Raw genomic sequence first — 17422 nt, 5'->3', positions numbered from 1 at the left:
AATCGCATAATAAGGCAGAATAGTTTCAATACTGTTACTGTAATAAATGCTATGTCAATTAGCACTGCATTGTTCATATACTTTATTTATTACCTGGAGATGACTTGACAAACACAAATAAGCCATATATTGTCGCAATCGTATGTTTAATGTCTTCATGTTTCCAAACGTTTCTGTTTTTCTGTGAAAACAATTTTTTCATAGTTTTCATACAGCGATTTTGTCCATATTAGGAATTTCCTCGTACGACTTTCTGCGCGAGAGCGCCCTCCGGCTTCGAGTATGAATGAAACATACACTGCATGGAGTGTTTTGCGTTCCGTGATGTTCATCTCGCCTTATTCTGGGTCCGAATAAAACATCAGATCATGCACAGACTATCCTGTCTCTTTGAATTTAAATATATATTTATTCACACCGGCTCTTGAAAACCTCTATGCGAACACACTTGCCCGAAAAAAGTGCGGGGGAAGAATTTTCGGTAAAACAAAAGGGGGGGGGGGGGACACATCCCCGGCGTCCCCCGCGTAATCTACGCCCCTGCTTGCTGGAGCTTTGTATTGATGTTTGCAATGTTGAACTGCCTTTAGCAGCCTCCCTTAGCTCTTTCTATCTGTCTCTGTCTTCTTTTTTGCGAAGGCATTTTTTTTGTCTACAAAGTGTGTCAACAACAGCGAATTTTGTGTTATTTATATTAGAAATGTTTGGTTACAATAATTTTATTAGACATTCTAATTCTAAGAACGTGGATATTTTGTTGTTATCACTTTTAAAAGACCGAGAGCAAATCATTACCAACAGAAATACAAAAACAAACTACCAAATTTACTAAATTTGACTAAAACCACTAATTCAGCGAATCATCCACTGACTATAATGTGGATTGTAATGCATCTACCTGTTAATGCAACGACATTGGGAACTGTGGTCTCCACTCCAGAGAGCAGCACACAGATCGTGAGAAATGCTGCGGAGCGGGCGGGAAAACACAGAGCGGACTAGAGGAATCAGCGGATCTTTAGCGGAGCAGGAACAAACCGCTTTGAGCTGGGGTGATGGGGGGATTGGTGAGAGGGGCAACTCAGCTGATGAGGGCAAAGGGGCAGTGGCTCTAGCCACCGGGCCACCCCCCTGTGCACGGCCCTGATAAGGAGAGTAATTATTTAACTGAATTGTATTAATGTGTTTTTGCTCAAGAGAGATCTGTTAATGTAGTTTTGTGGGTCACCATTGTGCTGGAGAGTAGAGCCTGTGCTTCAGATGAGCCACAAACACTGATGTTCTGCTGTTTTATTTAAAGACAGTAAATGTGGAGTTGATGCAGTGATGATCTCTTTGTTAAGTACTTCAGCACATACATATGTGCTATTGCTGATGATGAACTGCAGCGATTTGAGTTAAAGTAATGTTTTTAGTAGCTTTACTATTACACATTAAGTGTTTGCAGTTTTATACTAAGAAATATTCCTTCTCAGTGGACTCAAATGAAATAAGTTAACCAAATGTTTACACACTATAACAGCAGTGAAAAATCTCAATTGTAGTTAATTTAGTGAATTAAATTTCACAACAAATGTTCTAATTTACTGTAAAATGTATGTATAGCATTACAAGTTCACAGTTGCTCTTGTAATTTCACTCATATTTATAAACGTTTAATTTTACACTGATAGCTGTAAAAAACAGTTTGCTTTATTTTTACAGTACAATTGTAATTATTGATTTACAGTACTTTTGTAAATGTACAGTCTTACTGGCAACCAAAATTGCCAGTAAGTTACTGTACATTTTACAGCAATGTTTTACAGTGTACCCACACTTGTCTGTATGTACAAAATAATTACCATGCATGTACGACTGTTAAGTACAGACGTGTTTCTTATTTGTTATCATGTACATACACTTCAGGTAAGTACCTTGTGTTACCACTCATTTGCTTGTAGGTACAATATATTTGCCATGTATGTACCAGGGAAGTACACGTACTGTAAAATAAAGTGCTACTGGCATTTTTTTAGTATGCAAAGACAATAATTACACTCTTTTGATTTTGTGAACAACAACATTACAGCAGCATCAGAATGCTAGGTGTCTTAATCACGCATCACTTGAGTTGGACCCAGGATGATTCTGAAAAGAAAACTCTACTGTTGCTATAGTAATGAACACAACTTTCATGCATATCTGATTGAGAGATAAACTGCACGCTCTTATTTCAGTGTTGTTGTTTTGTTTTTTTTGGTGGATATTTCAGCTAACAGTTTGCTTTGTACATTCAGTTTAAAAAAATTAAGTTAAATTTAAAGACTGTCCACAACCGCTGCGACTCTGGACGCTGTTCCAAATCCTGCCGCACCACAGAGTGCCACTCACAAAGTTTTCTATAAAATCACATTATATTTGTCCCAAATTATTGTAAATGTACATAATGACTTCATCCTAGGCTTGAAGATTGTGTGTTGTGCATCTTTCAGCACAACGTTTGTCTTTTATGTCAGTATGCTTTATAGAGAGAGCTAATAATAGACATAGATAGCGCTTTCTCTTTCCGTTTGCTCTGTTTTGTCAAACACCATACTTCAAACTAATTCAGCCTTTGTTCATTCCTGAAGTGAACTTTTCTATGAACTGTTTTGGACTGCTGTCTTGAACTGGGTGCAATACGTGTGAGCTGTAGACGCGGTGTGGCTTCTCCTCCGGTGTGTGCGACAGGTTCTTATTCTGGCCATCATGTATTAAATGTGCGTCCTTGAAAGATTCTAACATATTTACTTCAACTTCTTAGGTGACTAATATCAATGGTATGAAATATTTCAGATACGTCCGAAATTACAAAAACATATAGGCTATACAGTATATACAATATTTAATAGTTTGATCAAAATTATTGCTAGGGACAATTTGGTAGTTGCTGGATATTGGTAGGGACCATAGACTAAAAAAAAGATGGACAACGCACCTTCACTAACTTCCATTAAAGAAAAGTAAAGCCGCCATTGTTCCAATAGGGCACGGCCATATTGCGCTAATTTGGGACCAGAGTCTGCGCAGCAGCGAACTCGGGACCCGAGTCTGTGCAGTAGTGAGTGAAGTGGAGCCACGTCTCGCCCACACTCCCACAGAGTCGGTCACAAACACACACCCCTGACCCTTTTTAATTAGCCTGACTGCTCCAATTTTTGTCTGCTGATTGCCGTAAAAAATAGTCTTGTGTTAAAATAGGGTAAATACAACTCCAATCTCTTCCTGAAGATCCTGAAAAAGTCTGTTGGTGCCTCAGAAGCTGTCAGTCTCAGCTGTCAATCACGATGTCACACTCCCGTTTTTATAGCATCGCATAACTAACTAAAACCAAACTTATTTAAAAAACGAACACTTGAACTTACATCAGCGTGATAAAATCTACATCAAATGACAAAAACCATCTTTGAAAACAAAATATTTTAAGTGAAATGTAATTATTTAGTTTGTCTCACATCCCATTGGATTACATGCAGAGGGCGGGGTTTATGACCTATTCTGGGACCAGCCACCTGGGGGAGATCGACACGCAATGGCTTCACTTTTGATGACTAGTGCGGCACAATTGGTAAGGACATATCCCTGGCATATCCTCTGCCCTAAATTTGACACGCCCCAAAGCAGTGGCATTGTAGCGTTACCAGCGGCACTGAACGCAGATTTGACGCTGTAGTGGAAAAGCACCATAATTCTACGCCCTTGAATATCTCCATTTGTGTTTCAAAGGTGAATGATAGTCTCATAAGTTTGTAATAAGGGTGAGTAAATAATGGTAACATTTTAATTTTGTGGTGAACTATCCCTTTAAGCATTTAGCTGGCAACCACAATAAAATGGCATTAGCAGAATTGTATATATGACATTTTTATATACCTTACAATCCATTCACAGTCTGTCAGGGGCATATAGAGCAGGTACTTTTAAATTGCCACTCAAGCATTAGATAAGGTTCATACAGCTGGGCCGGAATTCAAAGAGCACTCTGTGTTAGCAAATGCTTAACACTGCCATCTAACTGACCTAGAGCTCTTCACAGTGTATAGGTTAGACTAATGCCATGCTGTGTGTCTTCACAGAATCCAATGGAGATTTTCATTCTTCTGCAGGAGGCCATAGCCAGCAAAGATGCAGAGGTGGAGTTCAGTGGGAATAAGCAGCGAGTGAGAGTGAAGCCTGTGAATTGGAATGAGAGCACACTGAAAGTGACTGCACCTGGTAAAGATGTTCTGTATAGTTGCTTACATTTTAAAACTTAAAGGGTGTAGAAAATGTTATGGTTGCATGTTAAAGGAACACATGCCACAAAAATGATCTGTCATTATTTACTCACCCTAAAAAAAAAAAAAAAAGCTGGTTAATGCTGATTCAAAACTGAAGCCAGTGTCTGTTCTTTGTAATTGCATTGAAAAGAAAAAACAATATATTTTTCAAAAAAATTTGTTCCATGTTCTGGTGGACTATATTCCTTTAAGAAATTGATATATATTATTCATAAAATTATTATTTGGTTGCAATATAATCTGTGTTTGCAGATTTTACTGCTGGACATGTGATTGTAACACTTTACAGTAAAGGCCTTGTGAAAGGCAATGCCTGCTTACAATACTACACCATCATGGAAGATATTGCCCACTTCCTTCAGCAGGCTGCAGATCCTGTGAAGTTTATGTGCCAGGTAAGCACATGTCTGTTTAAGTTTTAACTCACATGCTCAAACAAATTGTCTTCAAATACAATTTTTAGCTTCTGCCCTAAAATATGCAAACTTTTCAGCTTTTCAAATGTGAATTTGATGTAATCTTTAATTTCTGAAAAGAAAAAAAAAACAAAAAACATTTAAGTGAATCAGCATTTATTAGGGTCTTAGGCGTCACACATGGGACAGATGTGAATTATTTTGGATATCTAAATGGAAATCATAGTTATGCAAACAAATTATGAAGCTGAAAACTTGTTAACTTAAACTTGTTAGCTGTCTAGTGCTGTTTTTTCAGGTTTTAGTGTTGCTGCAGTCTTCCAATTGCCAATAAGGGGTTTTCTACAACAAATTAAAGGAAACATTTACTGTTGCTGGCAATCCTATGAGGCAAGCCTAAACTTGTATAGTCTTGCAAAGATTTATTGTGCCCCTAGTGACATGTAGGCCCATATGTATATTGTACAAATCAGGGGCATAGCCAGGATAATTTCATAGGGGTGGCCAGGTAGGGACCCGTAACCAGTCCGGAGTGTAAAATCACGTTCCATTCCCCTCTGTTAAAATCCTCTGTTCCCTGGAGGCGGGGACTGTTTCGAGTAGGGGGTTGGGGTGGCTGCACACTTCAGTTCTGATGGCCACCCCCCAGCTCCACTCCTTGTGCAAGCTGTAAACAAAGTGCTGAATGAGAGCTCTAAAGCTTCATTTATTTCATAGTCAAGATGTTACAGTAGTTTAATATCTAAGAAATATTGAACACCATTCATCATCTATTTTTTTATTTTTATTATTATTATTATTATTTTTTATCAGTACTGGATTATAATCTCCACTAACCCCTTAAAGCCCTTTTCTTATGTGAGTACTTTTAGGGTGTATTTAAGGGTACATTTCCATGACAATGATTCAGAAACAGAAATATCTCTCCACTCCAGACAGGTCAGTGGTTGATGCGGAACCATTGCAATTCGAAAGGAATTTTACACGTGATCTTTTTAAGGCCAGTATTTGTGCTTCAGAAATGGTCAAATTTGTATTTCTTTTTTTATTTAGACATACATTTCTGGATGCAAAAAAATGTATATAAAAAAGCAAAAAAAAAAAAAAAAAATAATAATAATAATTTGCATTTTTTAAATGTTTTGTGTGCAGACAACAGCATTGTCAAAATGATGCCCATTCACACAGATCTGTGGAAAATGATAATACTAATAAAAAAAACAAACAAAAAAAAAACATTGTAATACACCTACATATGGAAAAAAATATGACAAATGACTTTGGAAAAAAAACAAAAAACGTTGAATTGCACTAACTGAAAAAAAAAATAATGCATTGCATTAACAGTGCTTGCCACAGCCATATCACCCTGCAGCCCAAGACTGGTTGCCCACTGAATCTAAGCAGGGTTGAGCCTGGTCAGTACCTGGATGGGAGACCTCCTGGAAAAACTAGGTTGCTGTTGGAAGAGGTATTAGTGAGGTCAGCAGGGGGTGCTCAACCTGTAGTCTTTGTGGGTCCTAATGCCCCAGTATAGTGACGGGGACACTATACTGTAAAAAAATACACCGTCCTTCGGATGAGATGTTAAACCGAGGTCCTGACTCTCTGTGGTCATTAAAAATCCCATGGCACTTCTCGTAAAGAGTAGGGGTGTAACCCCGGTGTCCTGGCCTCTAATAAAGTAGCCCAATTTACATACTTCTAGGAATTGATTGGGACACACTGATAAAAGATTACAAATGAACGTCTTTAATTTTGATTGGAACATTCCAAATTGGCAGTAGATAATGAAAGATTAAAAAAAAAAAAAAACTGTTTTTGACTTTTGCACAATGTGCAACAATGACTCTTGCAGAATGAAACCAGTAACATAAAAAGTGCACACATAAATTAGCTTTTATGTTTACTTTAAGAAAGCAATGTGATATGCTATAAATTAATGTTTAATAGACCTGATAAGAGCAGAAGAGTTCCTCACAATGTACATTATTGATTCACTAATGGTTTCTGCCAATGAAAATTATCAATATTTGTGTTCTATCAGTATTAACCAGAGCATTATGTCGATTGTTTGCTCTCGCAGGCTCTGCTCCTCTGAGATCGTACCCTCTCCTGTCTGTGATCACACACCAGCAGCCCAGCAGCCTCCCGCAGATCTCTCAGCTGTCTCCTCACCTGCCCCTTCTGCCACCCCAGCATCCGCTCACCTCCGAGCCCACAGCCAGCGAGACGCTCGTCAGCATCAGCAGCGAATCAGAGACAGAGCACAGCACCCCGCGGCTGAAGAAACCCCGCCGCAGCCGCACCATCTTCACTGAGCTGCAGCTGCTGGGCCTGGAGAAGAAGTTCCAGAAACAGAAATATCTCTCCACTCCAGACAGGTCAGTGGTTGATGCGGAACCATTGCAATTCGAAAGGAATTTTACACGTGATCTTTTTAAGGCCAGTATTTGTGCTTCAGAAATGGTCAAATTTGTATTTCTTTTTTTATTTAGACATACATTTCTGGATGCAAAAAAATGTATATAAAAAAGCAATTTGCAAAAAAAAAAATAATAATAATAATTTGCATTTTTTAAATGTTTTGTGTGCAGACAACAGCATTGTCAAAATGATGCCCATTCACACAGATCTGTGGAAAATGATAATACTAATAAAAAAAACAAACAAAAAAAAAACATTGTAATACACCTACATATGGAAAAAAATATGACAAATGACTTTGGAAAAAAAACAAAAAACGTTGAATTGCACTAACTGAAAAAAAAAATAATGCATTGCATTAACAGTGCTTGCCACAGCCATATCACCCTGCAGCCCAAGACTGGTTGCCCACTGAATCTAAGCAGGGTTGAGCCTGGTCAGTACCTGGATGGGAGACCTCCTGGAAAAACTAGGTTGCTGTTGGAAGAGGTATTAGTGAGGCCAGCAGGGGGTGCTCAACCTGTAGTCTTTGTGGGTCCTAATGCCCCAGTATAGTGACGGGGACACTATACTGTCAAAAAGCACCATCTTTCGGATGAGACGTTAAACCGAGGTCCTGACTCTCTGTGGTCATTAAAAATCCCATGGCACTTCTCGTAAAGAGTAGGGGTGTAACCCCGGTGTCCTGGCCTCTAATAAAGTAGCCCAATTCCACGGGAAAACCGCGGACTTGGCAACACTGTGACGGATATAGTAATGTCTACGACGGACACGACCGCTAACGCGGCGTGACCACAACAGCTTGAAGTTGTCTAATTTGGCACGGTCTCCCTGCTGCACTAATAGTAAGGCTTTCCTCTGTGTATCCTTTCAAGTGCAATTTTAGCTGGATTATTTGTGTCCCCTTCAAAAATTGCTCTTGAGAAATTTTATGTTTATTTTTTAAAGAAATAAACAAATAAGTAAATAAATAAACAACTGTTAACTCGAACAATACAAAATAATTATATTGTCATTTATGTAATCTACGGATAACTGAGCATTAAATTATTTAATGCACGCATCGTTAAGTATTCTCGTCATGACGGAGGCAAAGAACCACCCGACGCGCAACAGAGATCTAGCATTCTGCCGCTTTAAATGAGACACAGAGATGAAGTAGGCTAGTGCGGTAAGATCACGTGTATTTGAATGCATCAATAATAATAATATATTATTGATTTGAATTAATTAGAGAGAGAGAGAGAGAGAGAGAGAGAGAGAGAGAGAGAGATTAAAGTTGCATGTGTGAATTGCGTCTGTGCGTCTCATTCTGCAAAAGTGAAGATGTGCGTTTCGTTACTTCAAAACATACATTTTAGCCCCTATTTGCTGAGAAATATAATGTAGTGATTCAGTATCGAAGCTACTATATTAATAAAACTTGCACGGCAGCGTTGACAACAAGTGTTCATGCTCGTGAATATTTCCGTGTGTGAGCGCGATCTCTGATCTGTGTGTCTCTGCAAGTGATGTGTGTGTGCGTGCGGCATCTCATGTGTGTCAACAATATAGCAGCAATATAAAACTAGTAGCAGAGAAACTTTTTAATATGATCTTATCTGAGGGAAAAAAAACAAGTTGAATTAACTTTATACTTATACCTTTTAATTTTAAAGGGGTGGTTCAGTGGGTTTTTTCTAGGCTTGATTGTGTTTATGGGGTGCAATCTAACATGTTTTAATGCTTCGTTAAAAAAAAAACGAATTATTTTTCACATAATTTACCTTTATTCCACACCGCTCTGTCCCTTCTCTGAGAAACGCGCTGATCAATTTCCTGTTTTTATGAAGCCCCTCCCTCAGAAATAGGCGATGGGCTCTGATTGGTTAGCTAGCCCAGTGTGTTGTGATTGGCTAAACCGCCTCTAGTGCGCGTCTAAACGTACCCTCCCTCTCCTCAGCAGCATGTGCTCCGGTTGTATTGTAAATAAAGGCGTCTTTAATATCGCTTATCAGTTTGAGCCCGATTGAGAAACAGAGGATATTATTGAAGAGGATCGTGCAGAACACGGCTTTTAATGGTAGGCCTTTGATTTTTGTTTGTTGTTGTCTCATACTTTTAGATATGCTGTTATTTGTAAATGCTACTGCTTATGTTAGAAGACAGAATCATGATTCATATATGAATTGATTTTTACGTGCACCTCTAGTTTTCTCTTCCTCTTCCCTAAAGCAACGCAGCATGGCCTCGCCCCCTTTGCTGTCTTTTCCTGAGGCCGGGGTTTATCTGGGTTTGTGATGTCACGAACCCGGGAAGTAACTCGTTGTAGTCCCTACCAGCCGTTTTTGTAGGCATTAAACTGCCAGAATTTTAAAAGACAATATCTCCGTTTGCATTGAACTTTATAGCTTCGTAACTTTGCAGATATTGTTTATGCTCAAACAGCAACATTACACACTAGCTAACGTTAAAAAAGTGAAATCGCAATGAACCACCCCTTTAAATTTGACTGAAATGCGTTGTTAAAGCACTGCAAATGTCTTGACCGGTGACATGATCAGGGATTGCCAGCTCTTCCTCTCACCCTTCCCTGTCCACCTTCATCTTCCAAATTAGGTTAGACTCCCACTCCTGCACAGAAAGCTGGAGTCTGGGTTCTTATGAAGTTGTGGTGTGAACAAGAAAGGGTCTGAGATCAATTAAGTGCTGACGAGGATCAAGAAAAGAACCGGGTTCTCTTTTGAGTCCACTATATTGTAAACACCAAAAGGTCTTATTCTCATTCATTGTTAATATTAAGATAATAATATTATTAAATACTTGGGCGTAATTATTTCTTCAAATCTTTCAGAAATTGTTCATTTTAATTTTTCTCCGGTATTAACAAAAATTAGTAATGATTAAAAAATATTGGAATACTTTGCCTCTTTCCTTAATAGGGCAAATAGTAACTGTCAAAATGAAAATGCTCCCTCAGATTAATTATTTATTTTTAATGATTCCATTTGAGCCATCTTTTAAATGGTTCACTATCACTATATTAAATTATATCTGGTTATTGGAAAAATATCGGAAAAATAAGATTATTGGAAAAATAAGAATTAGAATAAGAAGTTAGAATTTGTCTGTCGACTTTACAAAAAAATAACAACTTCACAACTTTAAATTTTTTTATGTATTATATTGCAAATCAGTTACAATTTCTTATTAAGTGGATACACATTAAAGGGCACCTATTATGCCACTTTTTACAAGATGTAATATGAATGAATGAATGAATGAATGATGCATTTATATAGTGCTTTATTGTGTATTGTTGTACACCCAAAGCACTTTACAATCATGAAGGGGGTCTCTCCTCAACCACCACCAGTGTGCAAGCATCCACTTGGATGATGCGACGGCAGCTACAGGACAACGGCGCCAGTGCGCTCACCACACACCAGCTACAGGTGGAGAGGAGAGAGAGTCATAGAGCCAATCAAGTGGATGGGGATTATTTGGAGGCCATGATTGACAAAGGCCAGGGGGGCAATTTGGCCAGGACACCGGGGTTACACCCCTACTCTTTACGAGAAATGCCATGGGATTTTTAATGACCACAGAGAGTCAGGACCTCGGTTTAACGTCTCATCCGAAGGACGGTGCTTTTTGACAGTATAGTGTCCCCGTCACTATACTGGGGCATTAGGACTCAAACAGACCACAGGGTGAGCACCCCCTGCTGGTCTCACTAACATCTCTTCCAGCAGCAACCTAGTTTTCCCAGGAGGTCTCCCATCCAGGTACTGACCAGGCTCAACCCTGCTTAGCTTCAGTGGGCAACCAGTCTTGGGCTGCAGGGTGATATGGCTGTGGCTTATATTGGTCGTGGGTGTCTCCAGAAAGTGTCTGTGAAGTTTCAGCCCAAAATACCCAACAGATCATTTATTATAACAGCTGGAAAATGTAATTTTTGGGGTGTGTCTAAAAAAAGAGCAGTTTTGGAGTGTATCGCTTTAAATGCAAATGCAAATGAGCTGCGTATTCCCACCCCGTAGCGTATACGTCTCTCTGCATTGCATATCTACAGCATTAAACAGCCGGTAGAAGCAACATAACTGAGAGCGAGAGAACCGGTGTTTAGCCGTACATATGGGAAGCCAAATGCACTGAAAGTGGGACGAAACAGCACAATGTTTCAGAGCTTGTGCTGCGCTGACCTGTCATCAGCGCGGATCAATTGACTGAGCCACGAGACCTGATCAGTTAAAAAATACTTAATGTATGCACACAAATATGGTTAAGACACTAAGCACTATAACGACATGACATTCACAAAGGAGTCTGAAGTGATACACGTATTTAGGCAGATTTTGAGGCGCATTACCTTGAAAAATGAAAGTAATCCACAGCATCCTCAGCAGCTCAGATGTTGTGAGAAAATGAAGACTCTTATGTTCAGTCTTACATCCAAACAGAGACATTGTTGACATTACAGCTGCTAAAGAGCAGAGAAAATGAAGGATAGCGTACAACTGCTGAGGACGGAATCTATAGCAATGCAGGGCTGTCAATCAAACCCCATGGCCCAGCCCTATGCAATGTGACGTCACACCGCATGAGAATCAAAATGGCAGGCCTAGTGAGACTGACTTGGTTTAAAGGGGATTAAAAAATGAGGAGTGGGTGGATTTTTATCATTGTAGGGTGGTCATCATGCCTGTAACAAGACCAGTCACCTCAGCACACTACATTTCCCAGAATCCTCTCTGGCTCACACCTGCTCACAGTCCACAATCACCGCACCTGCCTGCCATTAGCTTCATCAGTAGGTCTTTATAAGCCAGCATCAAGCACTCACACATTGTCTGGTCTTGTCAATGCCCAAGGCGAGTTGGACTTATTCTTTGTTCTCACCTCAGAGCACTTACCTGGACTCTATGCAAGCTTGTTGTCTTAATAGCCTTCTTCCCATCAGCTTTGTGGATTCTTCCTAGAGAGGAATGGGACATTTCTATCACTCAGTCTACAGCTAATTTCCAGATCCGTTCAAGATACTCACCTGCTGTCTTGCATTGCTGTTCACCTGTTAATCACTTGTTTAATAAAGCACATTATTGCACTTACCTGAAGTCTCTACCTGACTCACCTGCCTGTGGACTTACCTGCACTCGCCTGTCTTCATCGTCCGTTTCATCAGTCCTTCTTCGCTGAACCTGCAAAAGAGAGAAAGATACTGTTACCCATCTATGTTAAGTTGGCTTCCGTGCCTTGTCTCCGGGATTTATCTTAATAAAAGACTTTTCTTTGATCTCCTTTGTCCTTGTGCGTTTTGCATCACCAAAGCTTGACACTATTCCTAAAGGAGAATTTATTCATTATTTACATATAAAGGAGGTAATCAGGAATAAATAGTAAAAAAAAACTATTCTGCAACACTGGAAAACAAAGCAATCTTTATATATTATAAAGATAATGCTTCACGTGACTCAATGGACTAACACAATAATTAAAAGATTAAAAATTAAAAGACCAAACTCAAAATACACCTTATTGATGATGCAAACTATGTACAGGCAAATGGGCCCAGAATAAGAAAGAAAGTTATGCAACGCGCAAAACTGCACGTTAAACATTTCCCATAAAGGAAATACTTAATGTGGTTTATTACCTCAAGACAGTGAGAATAAATTACCAAATTCGGCATCTAATTAATAAAATATACTATGTACAGTTAAGCATATGAGCCCACAACCCACCAAATTTCAGCTAAGCCTTTTTTTCCCCCCAAAAAAACGTCTCCGGTTACTGTCGTAACCTTGGTTCCCTGAGAGAGGAAACGAGACATTGCGGAGCCTTCCGCGGTGGGAAACTCCATTAGGGGTGTGAATCGTCACTGGTTTAACGATTCGATTCATTTATGATTATCATGTCAATGATTCGATTCCATTCGATATCACAATGCATCACGATTATATAAAATGTATTTTATGCATTTTTATTAAGCAGGCTACTTTTTAAAATAATTACAAATTAATAATAAATCAAAACAATTGTTAAGAACTTAACCAAATAAATATACCTTCAATACATATAAACAAATATAAAGTAATAAAGGGGGAGAAAGACAATTAGAAGTGATAAACAAAAAGTACTTTCAACTTCTGAAAGTACTTTAAGTATCTGAAAGTTTACAGACAATCATAGTTATGTTTCTCTTTTTTTCTTAGCATTATTGCTGTTTGATTATTACTGATGAGATCATGGACAGTGGCAGCTTTAATAGGCAGCATTCACACTAATGCACAGATCTATTTCGACATATCAGATGTTTTGGCCTGTTCTGAAAACATAACTGACTGTGTTTACATCAATTTCGTATCATAAAATTATTTGGAGATGCAAGTGCGTTTAACCGCACACGCAATCGAGCTTCAGGAAAACAAACACAAAGCGTACATGGATGTCTGTCTGTACGTGAGTTTCGTGTATCTAATACATACTGCATTCCAAACAGCATAAATTAAAGTATATCTAAAGTAAAACACTGAAATAACAGCAGGTGGAAGCACACACTGTCAAGCATTGCACACCTGTCTCACAGTGCATATGCTGTGCAATGAATCCCGCCGCGATTGTCTCTAGTGCACACACATGCCATATGGAGGAAAAGGTCATGCTCAGAATCGATTCAGAGCATATTTTTCCTGCACTAAGCTTGGTTTTTCCAAAATGTTCCCAGATCTTGGATTTAAAAATAGTGGGTGGATTTTTTAATACTCGCGTGACAAGCACGTATGCGAATTATGTCAGTAGACTATAATCGATTATAGTCTATTACTGCATCGATGCAGAATGCAATGATTAATTTCAACACCCCTACCGAATGGTCAATGTAAATCCTCAAATCCCTAACGGGGCACAACGAAATCTGAGCGTCAGCATCATGCGAGGTCGGTGACTCAGAAGACAGGGCACACAGCTAAACAGTCTGTGCTCTGAAGGGAGTAGATAGCGATTTAGGCATGTTGCCCGGTCTCAGCTGGAGAGTGACGCTGCAGTTGCCGTGCCCAAAGTGAATACAGTCGCTGTCCATGGAAAACACATGCAAATTCCCTATGTGCTTAGCCAAAGCAATGGCAAAAAGAAGTGCAGTTTTGAGAGATAGCTCCTTCATAGCAATAGATGCTAAAGGTTTGAATGGTGGCTGCGAAAGAGCTCTTAACACCACCCTCTAGCTCCTAGGACGGAACTAAAGGAGGACGCGGGGGGGTGCGATCTCCTTGCCCCCTAAGAAATCTCACCACCAGCGTGTGCCTACTGATCAATTGCCCGCCCATTGGGGAACGAAACGAGGCAATAGCGACTACATACACTTTCAGTGTTGACGGTAGACATCTACTATCCAGCCTGTACTGTAGAAAATGCAGAACATCCGACACGGAGCAAGCCGCCGGGTCGATATGAACATCACGGCACCATTTCACAAACACTCCCCATTTTAGGCAGAGGCGAACCAAGATGAAGTGGGGGCCCCAGGCAAAATTAATAGATGGGGCCCTTCTAAAAGATAGATTAGTAGTAGTTAAAACACATATAATAGAACATAAATTGTTTATTTTTTAAAACAAAGTGCTTATTCTTTAACAAAATATCAATCTTCATCTTTATGGCAGAAGATACAACTGACAGCCTCTCTTGGTTCATTGTTGACCTGAGGTATGTTTTTATCAGCTTTACTAGTTTTATTAGTTGACAACTAATTATGTTAACTCAACTAATTTAATGTAGAAGAGCTAAATAAATAATGTCAACTAAGTAAATGTAATATTTATTTATATTGATTCGTGGGCTCCCCACTGGCAGCAAGACATAGATGCAAACTAATCATGGGTGACAAAGATGAGCACCCCCCCTCAAAATAAAACCATTGGCCACTGCTCTCAACAGAGATGCCTGTGATTGGCTACAATACTCAATGCTGCAAAACATATTGTAAATATAAACTTTTGGTTTTGTAATTTGAAACCAGAGTGCGCACACAAAAACATACAGGATCGTTTGAAAGTGGGTGACTTAGATCGGGTACAGAATTGAGTTGGTACAATTTTAAAAACTCAGCGGATCTACACGAATCGCACAAATGACCCATTCTGAATTCAAAACGGCGAATTTCCCCGAAAGGTGACAAGTTTGCATCCCTGGTACCGAAACTTGCCAAGCGGTGACACTGGTGATGTGCGCGTCCTTCCCAGTACCGCCTGTAATATGCTGCTGCTAAGTGCAACCCTAGCTAACCTGTTTCCCAGTAACCCTATTAGTAATTTGACTATTACCAGTAATTCATCTGGCAAATAAGTAAACGAAAATAAGCTGGAATTAACAACGGAATCATTTGTTTGTCATATAATTATCCTTAAGTCAGTCTTATCTCCATCATTTACCGCTGTCATGTTTCCTCTTTTCCTCCACTTCTTGCATTTTTCCGCTTCTGGCTGCTAGACGGATAAGTCCTCTTCATGTTTAAATTAGCAAATGCACGAGTAAGCACTGTGCCAGTTTGAAAATGGCGGCCGACATCACGAGGAAAAAGCAAGCGCATCCAGCATAACGCGAGAGGGGCCCCCTAGGGGGGGTGCAGATATATTGCTCCATGTTATAATAATAATGACATTTCCGATTGTTCAAATGGTCAGCTGTCGGAAGCCCCCTCAAAATGCGGGGCCCCAGGCAATTGCCTGCCTTGCCTGCCCTATTGCTACACCTCTGATTTTAGAGCATACAAACATCTCGTGGAATCTCGTGGAACCTCCAAGAATGCAGGGTGCTCAGCTCCTCTGATATCCCCAAAGCAGCCACACATAAAGGCTCCATAACTCCTGGTTGGGGTGCCATATTGTGCCGCTCGCCTGAGATAGCAGGTCCTTCCTAATGGGGATCGGCCAAGGCAGGGCCACCATCAGCTCTTTCAGGTCTGGGAGAGAAGGCTGGTTCAGCCAGTTCGGGTCGATGAGTGTCACTGATGCTCACTCCACCCTGATTTTGCATAACCCCAATTTTGCACAACGCGTACAGCCTGGCTGCTGGCCAGAGTGATGTCAGAGCATCCCCCTCCAATGGGGAGTGTGACAGCGAGAACAGTGGGCAATGCACATTCTCGCTCGTCGCGAACAGATCCACCTCCGCTCTCCCATAGAGGTTCCAAATCTTCTCAACTGATTCGGGATGTTGCCTCCATTCTCCTTGAGGAAACCCTTTTCTCGAAAGCATGTCCGCTCCATAGTTCAAGAGACTGGGGATGTGCGCTGCTCTGATTGAGAGAAAGTGACGATCCGCCTATAACAGGAGACTTGCTGCCTGCTTGTAAAGGGTCCTGGAGCACACGCTGCCTTGGTGATTTATGTATGAAACCACATACATGTTGTTGGTGCCTATCAACACGTCACTGCTCTAGCTACAGCAGAAATATCCCCAGAGTTACGGACACCGCTTCCAGCTACAGGCGGTTTATGTTCCACCGACCTTGAGGCTCTGACCAAAGGCCCAAAGCCAGCATGCCCCTTGCACACTGCTCCCCAGCCCAGTGTCGATGCGTCCGTCGTAATCTCAACACATGATGTCACCAAACCCAGGGGAACACCCCAGCTGAACAAATCCAGGTTGCACCATGGCTTCAGAGCTTTGATGCAGCTGTGGGTGACCGCGATGCACAAGTAACCCGAAGTCCACGCTCTCTATGGGACTCGGGATTTTAGCCATAATTGCAGTGGGCGCATGTGTAGTAAACCCAGATGGCACAAGCAGACGGCATGAGTCCAAGCAGCCTCTGAAATTATTTCAAGTGAACAGACCTGCCCAGTCTGAAATGGCACAGGGTAGACAAAATGGCCACCATGGGCTCTTAAAAGAAGCGGGTTCACATCTCCACTGAGTTGAAACACACTCACAGATATGTTATAGACTGACTCGGGATGAGAATGCTTTTCTGCATATTCACACATAGCCCTAAGGCAGTGTTTCTCAACCCTGGTCCTGGGCGCCCCCCAACACTGCTCATTTTGTATGTCTTCCTTATCTGACACACCCATTTCAGGTCTTGGAGTTTCTTCTAATGAGCTAATGAGTTGAATCAGGTGTGTTTGATAAGGGAGACACACAAAATGTGCAGTGCTGGGGGGTGCCCAGGACCAGGGTTGAGAAACACTGATTTAATTCAATTCAATTCAAGTTTATTTGTATAGCGCTTTTCACGATACAAATAATTGCAAAGCAACTTTACAGCAAATTAAGTTTCTACAATATTTAGTGGTAGCT

General features: G+C 40.4%; 1 protein-coding gene across 1 annotated transcript in view; it reads left to right on the top strand.

Annotated features, from left to right (window-relative positions):
* Window positions 1–17422, top strand: part of LOC107743946 (B-cell scaffold protein with ankyrin repeats-like) — a 138416-nt gene that overhangs the window by 43873 nt on the left and 77121 nt on the right. The window contains exons 4-5 of the mRNA XM_016557407.1: window positions 4098–4236; window positions 4554–4696. Of these exons, the coding sequence (XP_016412893.1) occupies window positions 4098–4236; window positions 4554–4696 (282 nt within the window). The remainder of the gene's footprint in view (window positions 1–4097; window positions 4237–4553; window positions 4697–17422) is intronic.

Source organism: Sinocyclocheilus rhinocerous, unplaced genomic scaffold (genome assembly GCF_001515625.1).
Source record: "Sinocyclocheilus rhinocerous isolate Xijiao unplaced genomic scaffold, SAMN03320098_v1.1 scaffold1549, whole genome shotgun sequence".
NCBI lineage: Eukaryota > Metazoa > Chordata > Actinopteri > Cypriniformes > Cyprinidae > Sinocyclocheilus > Sinocyclocheilus rhinocerous.
This window is presented reverse-complemented; position numbering and strand designations above follow the sequence as displayed.